The following is a 15,997-nucleotide window of genomic DNA, read 5'->3' on the forward strand; positions in this document are numbered from 1 at the left end:
GAAAAAGTCAGGAGTTCAAGTGAATTCTACCTATGATTAGAGAGATGCTAAAATTAAACCTAGACCAGCCTTATGAATCTGGAGGAGAGGATCACTAACAGAAGTTTCCCTTTGTCTCTGGAAGTTGGTGATAACAGTAATCACTCTGTGCTTTCTGCCAGGAACGTCAGTCATGCAATAGGTATCACCGGACACTGAGGCGAGTATATGACTCAAGAGTCCAGGTGTCAGCAAGCATTGCTGGGAAACCTGGACAGCTGCATGCAAAGCAATGAAACTAGAACACACCCTCACACCATGCACAAAAATCAACTCCAAATGGCTGAAAGACTTAAATATACGACAGGACACCATCAAACTCCTAGAAGAAAACATAGGCAAAACACTCTCTAACATCAACATCATGAATATTTTCTCAGGTCAGTCTCCCAAAGCAATAGAAATTAGAGCAAAAATAAACCCATGGGACCTCATCAAACTGAAAAGCTTTTGCACAGCAAAGGAAACCAAAAAGAAAACAAAAAGACAACTTACAGAATGGGAGAAAATAGTTTCAAATGATGCAACCGACAAGGGCTTAATCTCTAGAATATATAAACAATTTATACAACCCAACAGCAAAAAAGCCAATCAATCAATGGAAAAATGGGCAAAATACCTGAATAGACATTTCTCCAAGGAAGATATACAGATGGCCAACAAACACATGAAAAAATGCTAAACATCACTGATTATAAGAGAAATGCAAATCAAAACTATCACGAGATATCACCTCACACCAGTCAGAATGGCCATCATTAATAAATCGACAAATAACAAGTGCTGGAGGGGCTGTGGAGAAAAGGGAACCCTCCTGCACTGCTGGTGGGAATGTAAACTGGTACAGTCACTATGGAGAACAGTTTGGAGATACCTTAGAAATCTATACATAGAACTTCCATATAACCCCGCAATCCCACTCTTGGGCATCTATCTGGACAAAACTCTCCTTAAAAGAGACACATGCACCTGCATGTTCATTGCAGCACTATTCACAATAGCCAGGACATGGAAACAACCCAAATGTCCATCGACAGACGATTGGATTCGGAAGCGGTGGTATATATACACAATGGAATACTACTCAGCCATAAAAAAGAATGACATCATGCATTTGCAGCAACATGAATGGAACTAGAGAATCTCATCCTGAGTGAAATGAGCCAGAAAGACAAAGACAAACACCATATGATATCACTTACAACTGGAATCTAATATCCAGCACAAATGAACATCTCCTCAGAAAAGAAAATCACTCATTTTCTTAAGCCAGAAATCTGAGTCACCCATGACACTTCTTTCTACCTTACTGTCCACATGCAATGAATCACCACATTGCGTTCTGTCTTACCTCTGGAATGTATTTTGCATGTATCTATTTATTTCCATCATGAACAATGACACCCTATCCTAAGCCATCATCATCTCTTGCCTGGACTACTGAAATAATTTCCAGTTAGTATCTCTACAGCCTCTTTTGGTCCTCAGCAACATACTCTTCATACGCTATTTCCACAGTTCTTATCACATCAACCCTTGACTTAGAATCATTCAAGGACTATCATTTGCACTTAGAATTGGGACCCAGGAGTTCCTGTCTTGGTGCAGCAGAAACGAATCGGACTAGGAACCATGAGGTTGTGGGTTTGATACCTGGCCTCGCTTGGTGGATTAAGGATCCGGCATTGCCATGAGCTGTGGTGTAGGTCGCAGATGCAGCTCGGATCTGGCATTGCTGTGGCTCTGGTGTAGGCCAGCAGCAACAGTTCCAATTAGACTCCTAGCCTGGGAACCTCCATATGCCACGGGTACCGCCCTAAAAATACAAAAGACAAAAAAAAAAAAAAAAAGAGTTGGGACCCAAATTTTTAGTAGGTTTAAGAAACCCATTTCTTCTCAAAGGGTAAGGGAGTAAACTACTGAATTAGAATCATTTGGAGGTAAGACTTGGAAATTTGTGTATATAAGATTATATGAAGTATTCCAATTACAGTCGACCCTCATAAAATTTAATGTTATAAAATGTTGAATGTTATAATGTATGATTAATTTTTAATAGTAAATGCAGTTCCTTTTCACTAAAAGCCTAAGAAATGTTTGAACATTGTTCATTTCATGTGAAAAAGATTTTTTTGGACTTCTCCCGCTGTGGTGCGGTGGGTTAGGAATCCAACTACAGTGGCTTGGGTAACTGTGGAGGTGCAGGTTCCATCCCCAGCCCTGAGCAGTGGGTTAAAGGATCCAGCATTGCTGCAGCTGCAGCTCAGCTTCAGTCCCTGGCCTGGGAACTTCCACATGCTGTGGATGTGACCATAAAAAGGAAAAAAATAAAAAGGATTTTTCAATTAAAAGGTTATATTTATATTGAATTTACTAACATTTTTAGTATGATTGTGTTGTTTTGATTAATAATGTGTTACTAAAAATTATAATGGTAACTCAATCCCCCCCAAAATCCATAATATATAAGATCCCATGGTTAGAGAAAATTAGAAATTAAGGTTTAAACCTATATGCATAGTTACAGATAAGCATGATACAATGATCAACAAAATATTTTTCAAGCACAAAATATATTATTCAAGGATAAATATCTTTGAGAGTATAGAATAGGAAAATGAGTTTTACAAAGAAAAAGGAACAATGGAAATTTTCTAAATGGTAAAGAGTATATTAATATATTTTAAATGAGTTATGGTTGTTATAAAGTTATAACATTTAATTTCTCATGTGGCATTTAGAAGAATGTTGTAATAATTTCATTTTTATGTTAATTCCCACGAATGTGCCAGAAATTAAATGCTTTACAACTATTTAATATTATGATGGTTTTTTTTTTTTTTTGGTGAGAACAAAAATGTTTGAGGTAAATGGTTTTCAAAATTATTAGAAAGAGTATGTGGGCAAAAATAAAGACCATTATTATATTCCAGGGCAGTAGTGTTTGGTGCAAACTTCTCTATCCCAACTAGTTTGAACTCTTAACTGATGTAAAAAACATTTGACAAGGAAATTTAATTTGCAAGTAAGAGTTGAGACAGCATACATCTGTAGATTATTGGGCACAAGTTTACTCCCCAAATTTTAAAAAGTCAAATAAGAAAAAAAAAAATGTCAGACTAATGTTTATCCTTTCCCCCAGAAGAGGCCTCAGAAAAAGTCTGTAACCCCCCAAAGGCACAGGTAAAAGGGTGCTTAATTATATAACTTGGTCCAATAAGGGTCTGTTTAATCTCTAATGGTGTGGATACATAACCAAAGGTAATCCTTCCTATGTTGACTTAAAGTGACTCTCATCCAGACGCATATCTAGATAGTTAAGAATATACAAATCTACAGAAAAGTGGACCCAGTCAGATAGGAAGTACCCCAAAACCAAGAAGCCTGACATTTTCTAAGAGTATGCCACTGTTGAGAATTCATTAATAATTGGGAAAAGCTGGTCTGTTTTCTGCACTTTCGCAAGAGGGGGCTGAAGTTAACTTTTCTGTCTTGAGTGTATTTCCTATCCCTTTTTGACATAATATCCTGGCTTTCTGTGATCCTGTATTTCTTTGGCTATTAAACAAACCTGCCTGGTGAAAACCTATTCTAAGACTATTTCTCCTCCCCCTAAGTAGTATAAAGGAATTTTTGTGATTTTGATATTTGTTTGGGCTATTAAAATTGGACCTTGGGGAGAAGGAATCCAAGTGATAGTTTGAAATGGTGAGATTACTATAAACTTTCAGTTAATCAAGGTGAATAAGTTCGAGGTGAATAAGTTCTGGAAATCTCAGGTACAACATGGTAGTTATAGCTAACAATACTGTATTATATACCTGAAAGTTGCTAAGAGAGTAGATCTCAAATATTCTCACTATATACAAAAAATTTTTTAATTATGTGATATGAGAGCTTTTAGCTAATACTATGATGGTAATCATATGACAATATGTTAAGTGTTTCAAATCAGCACATTGTGGAGTTCCCATCGTGGCTCAGTGGTTAACGAATCTGACTAGGAACTATGAGGTTGCAGGTTCGATCCCCGGCCTTGCTCAATGGGTTGAGGATCTGGTGTTGCTGTGAGCTGTGGTGTGTGTCAGAGATGTGGCTCGGATCCCATGTTGCTGTGTTTCTGGTGTGGGCTGGTAGTTACAGCTCTGATTGGACCCCTGGCTTGGGAACCTCCATGTGCCGTGGGTGCGGCCCTAAAAAAAAAAAAAAAAAAAAAAAAAAAAAGGGACAAAAGACAAATCAGCACATTGTGTATTTTCAACTAAAACAGTGTTAAATGTCAATTTTACCTCAGTAAGGCTGGGGAAAAACATTAAAAATCAATTGCTTTGATGTAAAGATAGCAAGTTGAATGCTAAATGCTAATAAGAGAGGAAAATTCATAGGGCAAACATAAGGAAATTAGGAGGAAATGAAGCTTGCATCATAGCAAGAAAGACAATAAAAATATAAACAAGTGAAATACATAGTGATGAACACTAAGGAAAAAAAAAGCACAGAAGGAAAAAAGTTGCAGGGTAGGAAAGGAAGAAATGAGCTTTCTGTTTCTCGGAGGAGAGCAAGGCAATCTGAAGAACGAGCCAGTCAGATCCTGTAATGGCAGCATGGCCAGTAAACATCAATGAGGACAGCAGGGCTGGAGCGGAGTGACCAATAGAAAAATACAGAGGAGCTGAGGCCAGAGAGTTGGTGGTGAACCAGGTCATAAAGCGTATTATGAATGACCATAAAGACTTTGGCTTTTATTCTAAGTGTACTGGGAGGCTACTGTTGTTGGGCTTTTAGCAGAAATGTGGTATTATATGATAGAATCACCCTAAATGCTGGGTCGAGATGAGACTGACAAATGCAAAATCTAAAGGCTAGGTAGGAAGCAAAAGACATTGATAGAGGCACTATTTAATGGTGATTTAGACTAGGGAAGTGACAAATGGAGGAGGTGAGAAGTGGTTTGAGTGTGAAGAAGATTTGAAGCTATAATAGATTTTACTAAATGGGAAGAGTTCATAAGCATTTTACAGGTTTGCTGAAAATAAGATAGAATCAATAATATCTATAAAGCTTTCAAGTCATGTCAGTCTCTTAGGTATGCCCTGATACTATAAAGGTAAAAGATACTAAAAAAAAGGGGGGGGGTTTATTCTAGCAGAAACCAAATGCCAAGAAACAGGTTGCTGGCTCTTTGTGTAGGGAATAGCAGCCTCTTGCCATTGACTGGGGCCAGGAGACAGTCAGCGACCTGCCTGAGCCTGGTCTTGTTGGAAAGGGAGATAGGATGGTATCCCAACCACAAAGAAAGTCCAGGTGGAAAGTACCTGATGCTGCCTCATGTAATTAGCTCAATGATAGAGATGCACTGGCATGTGGCAAGGTGAAAATTTGAATTTGTAGCCATATGTGTCCCCTTTAGAGTGATATTTTCTCAGCAGGCTGGAGGCATGGGGTTGGAGAGGTGAGGTGAGGGGACTGGTACAAAAAGTCAGAACACATGGCGTTGAGCATTTGCCTTTGAGCCAAAGCAGTCAGATTCCCCTTCCAACTGACAATGTACCAGAGCTCTCAACTTTGTTCCAGAAGGTTCTTTGTTCTTCTCTTTGAACAAACATCTGCTAGCTAACAGCTTGGGAATTTGAGCATGTAATTTTCTTTCCTGCCAAAAACCAGTCTTTCCTGCTAGACTCAGGACTAAGTGATTGCCAAAGTAGCCAATTAGTCTTATCTCTTTTGCAAAGAGTCACCAGCTACATTTTCACATGAAAGGGAATATTCCCGGTTACAAAATCCATAGGAATACAATAACAGTGGGAAGGTTTTTGTTTGTTTGTTTGTTTGTTTGTTTTTTGTCTTTTTGCCTTTTCTAGGGCCGCTCCCACGGCATATGGAGGTTCCCAGGCTAGGGGTCTAATCAGAGCTGTAGCCACTGGCCTACGCCAGAGCCACAGCAACTCGGGATCCAAGCCACGTCCGCAACCTATACCACAGCTCACAGCAATGTTGGATCCTTAACCCATTGAGCAAGGCCAGGGATTGAACCTGCAGCCTCATGGTTCCTCATCGGATTCGTTAACCACTGCGCCATGACGGGAACTCCTGGGAAGTTTGGACAGAGGGGGAAAGGTGATTATTTGAGACAAGGAGAGTCAATAATACAAATTTAGCATAAAAATGTGGTTGGAATATGCCAAGAGCCTGATACACGTTCCTTGTCCTCACACTTTACCTTGGGTGATAAAAGCTCATCAGAAAACCATAGAAAGAGCTAATAAGTACCATATAGGATGATTTTTACCTAACAGTGGTTTATTCATAAGTCTAGTGACAGAGGTAAAATAACTTTTCTTTGCATATTGCCATGATGACAGTTTTCTTTTTTCTTCATTGTTTTAACTGCCTCTCATGATATTCCAGATCAAATTGATCACAAATCACTATGTATCTCTTCAAGATTATCTGCATATTTTTCTCCTTTCCCACTTAATCTCTTAACTTCTCCTCTCTTCAGTTTTTCCAGTGTACTCACAATTACATAAATTATAATATTCTACTACGCTAAATCACTAAACCTCAAAATTTGCTGTCACTAGATCAAAGCCAGGGGCCATTAAATTTTCCCAGGATATTAGGCTCTTTGAGACAAACACAAATACATAAGGAACTCTCAGGCAAGTCTCTTCAGTCATGAGGGCTCTAAGATACTAGTGGACTTGGTCAATTACTAACATTAATAGACTCTTACTTTAGGTTCCTAGGCAAGCTTTCTGAAGGATTAGCACAGACCCCAATGTCCTGCATAATTCTCCTAAAGGAAAAGCCAAGATGCTTAAAACTTTAAAGCATTAAGCAAGACTACATAATTCAGATCCTTTAGATTTTCCTTTCCCCCCCCCCAACTTTTGAGATCATTGCAGGGGGCACGGGGGCGGGGGTAGGTGTTGGGGTGTCATCGTAGCTGTCCTTGGTTCTGAAAGGGTGGCGATATTGAATTAATTCATTTATTTAAGAATGTCTCCTAATGTCTAATGGATTCCCAATATCCTTTTGTGTAACTTGCATCAGTGATGGCCCACAGCTCTTTGGTTTACCATTCTACTGCAAATTACTAAAATATAGATTGGGCTGAAAAATTTCTAACCAGTGTAATAGCCTTATACTGGTTAGAAAAGATACAGTGATTTAAAAATTTCCCAGTCCTTAAGATGCTACTCCGTGGCTGAATCCCCTGAATTACTATGGAAATAAAGTTAAAAAAATAAACTGTAACAATAATGAGAGAATGTTGGAAGATGAAGAGTAAAGTATCATGCAGGAAAATTGGCCATGCACTGTATTAATATGTTATACTTCAAATAATATTTTAGGAAGAAGTGTACTGTAAAACCTGAGGGGAAAAAGTTTAAATTGCAAACAGAATCAGAAGTTCAAAGATGATGAAATATCATTGTCAGTTTAATAAAAACAAGTGTCTATAACATATAGTGGAAAGTAAGGGTCTGGGTTCTTTGCATAATTTAGATTAGCGAAGCATAATATGGTTTGCACACATTTGGAATGCAACCAGCTAGCAAGGGCATTATCTTGAAGAACTATTCTGAAGCCAAATGAGATTACTGAGCACAACAAACCACTGCCACATTTATATCAGGAAGTGCATATAAAAGCCTAATTTCCACACTTAATTAGGAACTATTTCACTGGAAACCTGGATGGAGTCAAAAGAGAGAGCAAAGATAAAAATGTCTGTGGGTTTTGTATATATACATGTAAATTTTAGATGAAGAGAAGACTATCCTTGTAGGAAAGCTGATTGCATTTTGTTACAGAGAAACTTCTGAATAATTTCATTCCCCAGTAGGGATTGCCTGTTTCTATTGCCTTTGACATAGGGACTCATATCATAGGTCTTTCAATAAATTCTTTAACACACAGTGATAACTGTAACTGTCCTTGGTACTCTCCAAGTGGAGGAGCAGGTGAGGGAGAAAAGGGAGTGAACAAAGATCCGTTAACAAACATTTTTAACAACTTTAAATATTCTAAAAACTTACTTTGGGCTTCATGAGTGTGAGGGTCACAACAAACAGGAGAACCAATGAAAAACCCTACTGGCTATTTGCTAGGTTGGACCATATGAGGTATTCCCAGCATGTCACACACCACGTAGCATTAGGCATACAACCCTATGCAAGAAAATTCTTATACTAGGGTGTAACCTTTCCAGTCTACAGTGGACGCAATAACCCTGCCAATGAAACACTGTGTACCTAATGCCTCTGCATTATTGGTTATCATTATTGGTTGAGCCTAGGCAAAGAAAACCAACTTGTCAAGATAAGGACTCCACCTCTTCTTAGAAGCCAAAAGGAGAGATACTATGTGCCCATGAGATGCTGGTAAAGGAGTGGACATATTTTCCAACTAACCTAATCATTTAAAGCTCTGGCTTTGAAATGAATGATCAGTAGGAAATGCATTCTGGCAGAACTACATAGACGTGCACGCCAAATAACTGCTCTATGAGGAATGGACTGGGAGAAGGCCATGTTCATCGTGATGTTAGGATTTTAATGCCTTGATTAGATTTTCCTGTATTATACTATGTTGTTAATATGTTCTCTTATACCACTTCTTCCACGATAAGTTTCTCCCCATCAATAAGTAGTGCCTCAGCTGCAGACAGCCCTAATTTATAAATGTGGTCAAAGTCATGGTCACTGTTTGGTTCACATGGGATTTTTCCAAAGCAAGTATTGTTCCCTTCTTTGTATTTTCAGAGACGACTGCTAGCTAATGTGTTATTCTGCTCACCCTGCAAATGGAACCCCTTCTGTTGCTCACTTGAATGAGCTCCATAAACCTGACAAGATGGGCCTTCAAGAAGTCAAATCACTAAGTTCTAGAGAAATCTCATTTTGGGAAAAAAAAGAACCTGTAAAATAATTGGGTTTAATCCAATGTAACCATCACCTCAGAATAAACTCATGAATAGGTAACAGATTTGCAATCCTCCTAGAGTTGTCTTGTTCTTCCTAATCTTTTTATAGTTCAAGAGGGGTTAGAAAAAAAATGTGGCTTTCTACCTGACTCAGATTAATGCTTCTTTAGGAAAGTGATATAGTTGCTAGATCCGCATCTATAGCTTAGTCCAAATTCATCAAGGTGTGCCTTTCATCACTGTTCTAGCTATCACTATGAACAGGTTAAAAAGTCCTGGAGTTGAAGCCCATATGGGCCCTTCAGTGGTAGGTTTGCATAAAGAAATATCTACTCTTAATTATTTTTCAGTACATATAGCCAAGGTAGTTTTTGAGTGAGAAAAAAAAAAGATTCTTCTAAATTTTAGTATTGCAAATTGGCTTGTGGAAATGAGATTTACCACTTCTCTGAAAGTAGCACCCTCAAAGCAGCTGTTACACTATCACTGACCTGTGTTAGTAAAACTCTGCACATTGAGACCATACCTACCCAAAGTCTCCTCCTTTGTGTAATCTGTACCTTTTCTTTGGTTTATGCATGTCGAAGAGATTTTCCATATGTTTATATTGGAATATATTCTGCATGTGTGGACTTCTCAGCCAAGGAGCTGATAATGTCAGAACACCTACTAATATGTGTCTCAAGAATAATCATTCTTATGTGTGTGGAATAAAATTTCTGCAAGTGGTTCATACCTTCTTTTTTTGTGTTGCCTGCCCAGCCTATTTTCTCTTCAGCTCTTCCAGAACTTTTAAACTAGTGTACACATTAAATTCCCTTTGCTATGTCACCAAGCATTGATCTATTTCCCTGAGTAGACCCTGACTGCTATCATGACCCTGAATGCAGGCAGTTCATTTGTCTGCTATGAAAAAACCCATAGCATCTGGCACTGATATCTAGAAGTTTATAAATGAACTTTTGACCACTAAGAGAGCATTGCTTGTAAAATTACTATCATGTGCAGTAGTTTATGCTTATCCTCTGATAAAAGGAAGGTATTCTCTGGCTATTCTAAAAAACAAACAAACAAAAAACAAACAAAAAAAACCCATAAACACTTACCTGCTAATTTGAGAGCAATCTATTCAATAAGAGGTGCATAAAAGTACTAAAGCAATGGTTCTTACCTAGGCTTCCATTAGCATAACCCAAGGGAATTTTAAAAAATCCTAGTGCAGGTTGTACACCAGACCAATTAAAACAAGAGTCTCTGGGAGTGGAACCCAGGCCTAAGTACTGTATAAAATCCTCTAGATGATTAAAGTGTGCAGTCAGGATGAGAACCACTTGCTATTTCTCCCACTGACACAGTTGCTGCTGAATATAAAGGAGTCATTACTAGCTGATTGTGGTAGTTGCTTCTTGTACTCATTTTCTACTTCATCAACAAGTAGAGCCTGTTGACTTTACCCCTAGGACTGGTTCTGAGTTTGAGAGGCCAGTGGAGCTCATCCCTTGACCGTACTTGTGAGTAGAATTAAAGATGTTGGGGGTTAGCACTTGGGACAGCCCACTGCCATCATCAACCCACTCGCCGTAATCCTTACCACTGCCAGGAACAGCGAGACTTGCTGGAGAAAAGGGAAAGTGGGGTTGTCCACAGGCATAAGAGGTAGCAGGGTAGGTTTTATTTCAAAAGACTTAAAAGTTATCTTTTTTTATGTTGACCCAAACTGGGTACTTACATTTGTTTTCTGCTAGAATCTATCACAACTATTTTAAAAATTCATTATTTTACATAATATAGTTATTCTGTTCTGTTGTCCACCACTTCAAGAGATTATGAATTTTCTCTTACCACTGTGTTTCTTATCCTGGTTAATGGAGCCACAATTTCCAAATTACCCAAATCAGAAACCTCAAAGTTATCCTGGAGTCCTCCCTCCCTCTTATATTAACCCTACCACCACCTCACACATATCCAATCAACCACTAAAGCCTGTTGACTGGAATTCCTAAATAAAACTCCATCTCTTCCCTCTATTTTTGCCCCTACTGCCATTGACTTGGCCAAGGTCAATCGTTCTTAAATCTGACTGCAAATAGAATCATCTTGTAGAGGGTTAAAAATCCTAGTGCTCAAGCCACATCCCAAACCAATTAAAACAGAATTTCTGAGAATTTTATATATATTTTATATTTGTGATTCCAGTGGCCAGCCAACTATGAGAACCACTAGCTTAGGCTCTTTCTTTCTTTCTTACTTGGACCCTTGTAGTAACCTCCTAATTGGTCTCCTAGTCTGGTATTACTTTCAGTTCATTCTCTACATTGCTTACAGAGAGATCCTTGAAAAAATGAAGATCTCATCATATCACATGGTAGTTTGAAATCCTCAAACAGGAACATCTATGTGTGGTATGTAGAATAGAAATGAATGCTTGGAGACAAATGAGATCCTAGCTCAAATTTCACTTCTAGCTAAGCTACCTGTATGATCTAGGCAAATCACTTCATCCATCTGAGCTACAAGGAGAAAAGGGAACATAAAGTGGTACAGACACTATGGAAAGCAGTATGGAGAATCCTTTAAAAATAAAAAATAGGACTATCATGCTCCCAAGTGTTTATCTGAAGAAGTCAAAAACACTTAATAGAAAAGGTATGTGCATCACTGTGTTCATTGTAGCACTATTCACAATAGCCAAGATGTGGAAGCAGCCTAAATGTCCATCAGTAGATGAATAGATAAAAGAGATGTGGTGTGTAGTATATCTTAAACTTATACAATGCTGTCTGTTAATTATATCTCAGTAAAACTGGTGGTGGGGGAGAGATTAGAGAATAAGTTTAAGGACCGACAAGATTGTATACTGCCAACCTTTGAAGACAATGCAGGTCTCTGCAGAGGAACAATCATCTTTTTTTCACAAAGAGATTCTGGTGTCCTTTGAAGGACATACTGGGTTAGAAAGAACACAGTTCACATCTATTGTGGTGCAAATTATGTTTTTATTTTGGAGGACAAGATTCTTGAGTCAGAGTGATTTCGTCTTAAGTCCATTCTTAGCTAGCTATGTTATGGTAGGTAAGTTATTTAACCCTTCTAAAACTGAATTTCCTCTTCCATAAGATGGGACGATAATATTTATCTTGTGATGCTGCTCTAAGGAATGAGTGACATAGAAAGACCCCACTAAATGGAAGGTATTATTATTTCATAATTATTATTAAGAAAGAATATTTTTATCAGTTTTCGTTCCTATTTTTTTGTGTGTTTTACATGATAAAACTGATTTTCTTGACTAGTTAATTTACTAAGGGTATTCAAATCAGTTAATACAAATACACATATGGGCAGCTATTAAGCCAAATATTTGAAGTCATAGCTAAATGACCCGAATTTATACAAATATAGCAAAAATATCACTTGTAGGTTGTTAGGACTCTTCTTCCCCTGCTGGTGGTTCTATTCTCTGCCTCTAAGGAGACATCTTGTCCCATCTCAGCAGTTACCATGGCAATTGCGTATTTCTGTCGAGAGATAAAGAAGCAGTTCTCTATTGCTACTACTAATATTCCTGAATTATCTTGATAAAAAATTGTGATGTATCACTTCCTACAGAAATAGAAAATATTTAACATTTTATGAAATTTAAGATTCTTATGTTTTTTACTCATTCTAAACTTCAAAGACATTAATAACTTTATGGTTTGTGTTAGGAGATTAGCAACTTCTGTTGATTCCCTTCCAGAAGGGAGTAGCTAAGGTCCTGAAATTTATATTGCATAACTCAAAAGTGAGGTATATAATTTGCATTTATAGTCTTCACCTGTTTATTACTTAAGTAATATTTCCCAAACTTGAGTAATGATCAGAATAAATTGGAGAACTTAAAAGACACAGAGAAACCTCCTATGTTAGAATCTCTGGGTAATGGCCTCAGGATCCATATTTTTAAAACCTCTTCAGGTAATACTGATGATCATTCTGGTTCAGGAAATTTTGCCTTGTAGATTTAGTATATATTTTGCACATAGTAGGTACATAGCATAGATATACTGACTGCAATTACTATGCCGTTTAATAAAATATATCATTCAGGACACAGTCCCCTGTTTTGGGTTCTGAAGTCCATTTATGATGTCACATTATTAATTATTTGGGCCAACCTTAAAAATCCTATGGTTTATACATTTGCAAGTTTCTCTTTAGATTTAGCAAATCCTTATTGAATACCTAGTTTAATGAATGCTCAGAACATGGAATGAAGATGGGGACTAAAAAGGTGAGGTGTGCTTACTCTTAAAAAGGTACTTCTGCCTAGTAGAGGAGAAAGACATAGGAGCAAATAATACAAACTTGGTTCAATGAAATTTGGGGAAGTATTTCATTTTAAACCTAGCCACTCTAAGATTCCAAGATTGGATCCTTGGATCAGTGGTCTAGGTGGGGTCAATTTTAAATCTCATTCCAGCCGTAAGGAAGATCCTCCCAGGGCTAAAACAGCAAGCAGGAAAAAAAAAAAAAATGCTTTTAACCAGTTAGGTAACATCTACTTCCTTCTCTGTATTGACATAGCATTTTGAACACCCTTTTTGGGTGCTTCCTACTTTTTGAGGAGTTATTTATTTATACGCTCTTTCTAAGCATCAGGTTTTCCTATCTATAAAATGAAAGGGCTGGACCCCAATTTTGTCCTTATATTTAGTTCTACAATCCCATGAACTTTAATAGTGAAAGAAATCAAACCAGATCACTGAAGTCCCCAAATAAAATTTCCTTTTAATAAGGAAAAAAATAGAATATTAGATTAGGAGTGAAGCTAGGAAACTACCTAGACCTATTTTACAGACAAATCTCTTAGGCCTAGAAAGCATGAAGAAAAATATCCAAGTCATGCCACTCGTTTCCTGATAGAGCCAGGATTGGAAGATAAATATCTTTTAGTTCTCATCTCAGTACCCTTTTAACTTGTGTGTGTATATGTGTGTGTACATACATATGCTCACACTTTGTATGGCTGTTAAACTGGGCTAAAGAATGTGGAAAATAAATTATACTACCTAAAAAATAATACCTTTACCGAGAAGTTAGTTTTAGTCTACCTATGGAGCATCTGCAGTAGAATTCATAAGTTCAAACGCCACTGTGGCCCTGTAAATCACAGCAATGCACACTTTGGGCTGGATGTAGTGGACGAGGAAATGATGTGTGGGCAGAGCATACCCAAAGGGTATATTCTTTCTAAAGTTTCCTGCAGATTTTTTCCATGTGGGATTATAGGCCCAGGATTGATAGGCCACCATTTTTTTGAGAAGCCAGAAATGTGGATTTTTGTCTGAAATTTCCCAATTTTTAAATGCTTTTCAAAAAAATGTTTAGCAGTGTATGGGCTCAACAAAACACACTTGTAGGCTGAATTCTTAGCTGTCAGCAAAGCTACTTGCCCCCACAAAAATAAACATATTCACTGTAATTTCCAAGTTTTGAAATGAATTGATATACCTAACCAAATATACATGGCTCTGACCATGGAAGTGACTCCTGCTTTACCACTTTTTTGGACAACACAGTAAGGGTTTTATACATTGAACTTGCTAGGATGAATGGAATCATTCTAGGAATAACTTTCCCTAAGTCTCTTGATACAATTGAGCTAAAGCTAGCTGTCTTGGTCTTGTTACATTTAATTCTGAGAATAGTCTAGGTATATCATATCTAAATGCATGCAGTTATTAAAGGGCACCAGCAAACCTCCCGAGGAACTGCGTTTCCATGTGAATGGTGCAGTAACTACATGAAACACAGTATATGTAAGGTGAACTGGGCTAAAAGACTCAAAAGATTCATCCTTAGGGCTTTTTTTTTTGGTCTCCCCCCCCCACCGCCTGCCTTGTCCACACATGTTCCACTTCTAAATTGGCTCTATGGAGATTTTTCTCTTCAATGAAATAATCCAAATAAAAATGATATGCTTCAAGGGAGAGCTACATTTTGAAGAAGGAGGAAAAAAAACAAAACCAGATAATTTTTTCACATCTAAGATCAGGCATTTACAATTTTATTTGAACCCTGGTTACTTGGCTGCCTAATCTCTGATATCTTTCCTGTTTCTATTTTATCTGCCTCCTTCTTTATCCTGTTTCAAATTTATCCTCCAGTTCAAAGGCACTATCTAAGGAATAAAAGTTCCTGATGAAAGAAGCTTTGTAATCCTCAACTCTACTTTGGAAAACCCTCAACAAATATTTCTGGTGGGGAAAAGGGGGCATATTTTCACAGCAGGAGTGACGAGATTTCCCCAGTAGAGTGCTATGAAAATTAACTCCCAAGGACTATAGAGCCTTGGCTAAGAAATGCTACCATTCCTAGCCTTCTGTCTGTGACTTAATGAGGAACCAGAGGGTGATCAGAGCTGTGATCAAGGCCTAGGTCATCTTCCTTCCTTGCCTGGGCAACCGGAATCCTCAGTCTGGGGTTGATTTCACTGTGTGTTAACTGCTGTTTTAGGAATATATGGAGCAATGTGGCATAGGCACCAATTCAGAGAACTCGCTCAGGGCAGGCAGACTAATGAACACATTTCAGTGTGGCACCTCTCCAGGACTCCTACAGGCTTTGCCCACTTGGGCAGGAGATGAAACAGAAGGCCAAGCCAGATCTGATTGTGTTTTCTCTGGCACGAGACATAAGTACTCTGACACCAAAGATGGGCACTCGTTTTCTTGTAAAGGGTAGAGGTACAGTTAATTTGCTTTTTGGGCCCAGCCAATACCCATGGTCCTAAATAATTTGAAAATAATTTGCATGAATAAGCTAGGACATAGTTTGTTAGGATTACTTCATAAGGGTTCATACAGCATAGTTGCTGGCATTATTATTTGAGAATGATTTAGTTGGATCTGTGCCAAGTATTCTGTATAGAAAGGGTTCAAAAATGCTGCTTTTCATAGCTCACTTGTACAAGATGGCATATTTACAAAATCTGTGAATTGGTAAGAAAAAGTTACTCTGAGCTAAAGTATTAAAAGGGAGATT

The 15,997-nt window shown here is 37.9% G+C and overlaps 1 protein-coding gene across 4 annotated transcripts in view; it reads left to right on the forward strand.

Moving 5' to 3' along the window:
• LOC146394980 (uncharacterized) overlaps positions 1–15,997 on the forward strand; it is a 480,198-nt gene that overhangs the window by 396,113 nt on the left and 68,088 nt on the right. Inside the window, exon 4 of one of the 4 annotated variants that reach the window (XR_014834439.1) lies at positions 8,811–8,943. The exons of 1 other annotated variant lie outside the window; for it this stretch is intronic. Coding sequence is in view for 1 of the 3 variants with exons in the window: in XM_085006031.1 (XP_084862157.1) it covers positions 162–275 (114 nt within the window). In the remaining 2 variants the exon portion in view is untranslated. Of the gene's footprint in view, positions 1–161; positions 647–8,810; positions 8,944–15,997 lie in introns of those variants that run through there. 2 more of the 4 variants (XR_014834438.1, XM_085006031.1) reach the window with 2 other exon arrangements.

Source organism: Sus scrofa, chromosome 18 (assembly GCF_054392235.1).
Source record: "Sus scrofa isolate SSC_HxYL_T2T_F1_AM1 chromosome 18, Sscrofa_HxYL_maternal_Yorkshire_Landrace_v2.0, whole genome shotgun sequence".
In the NCBI taxonomy this organism is placed as follows: Eukaryota; Metazoa; Chordata; class Mammalia; order Artiodactyla; family Suidae; genus Sus; species Sus scrofa.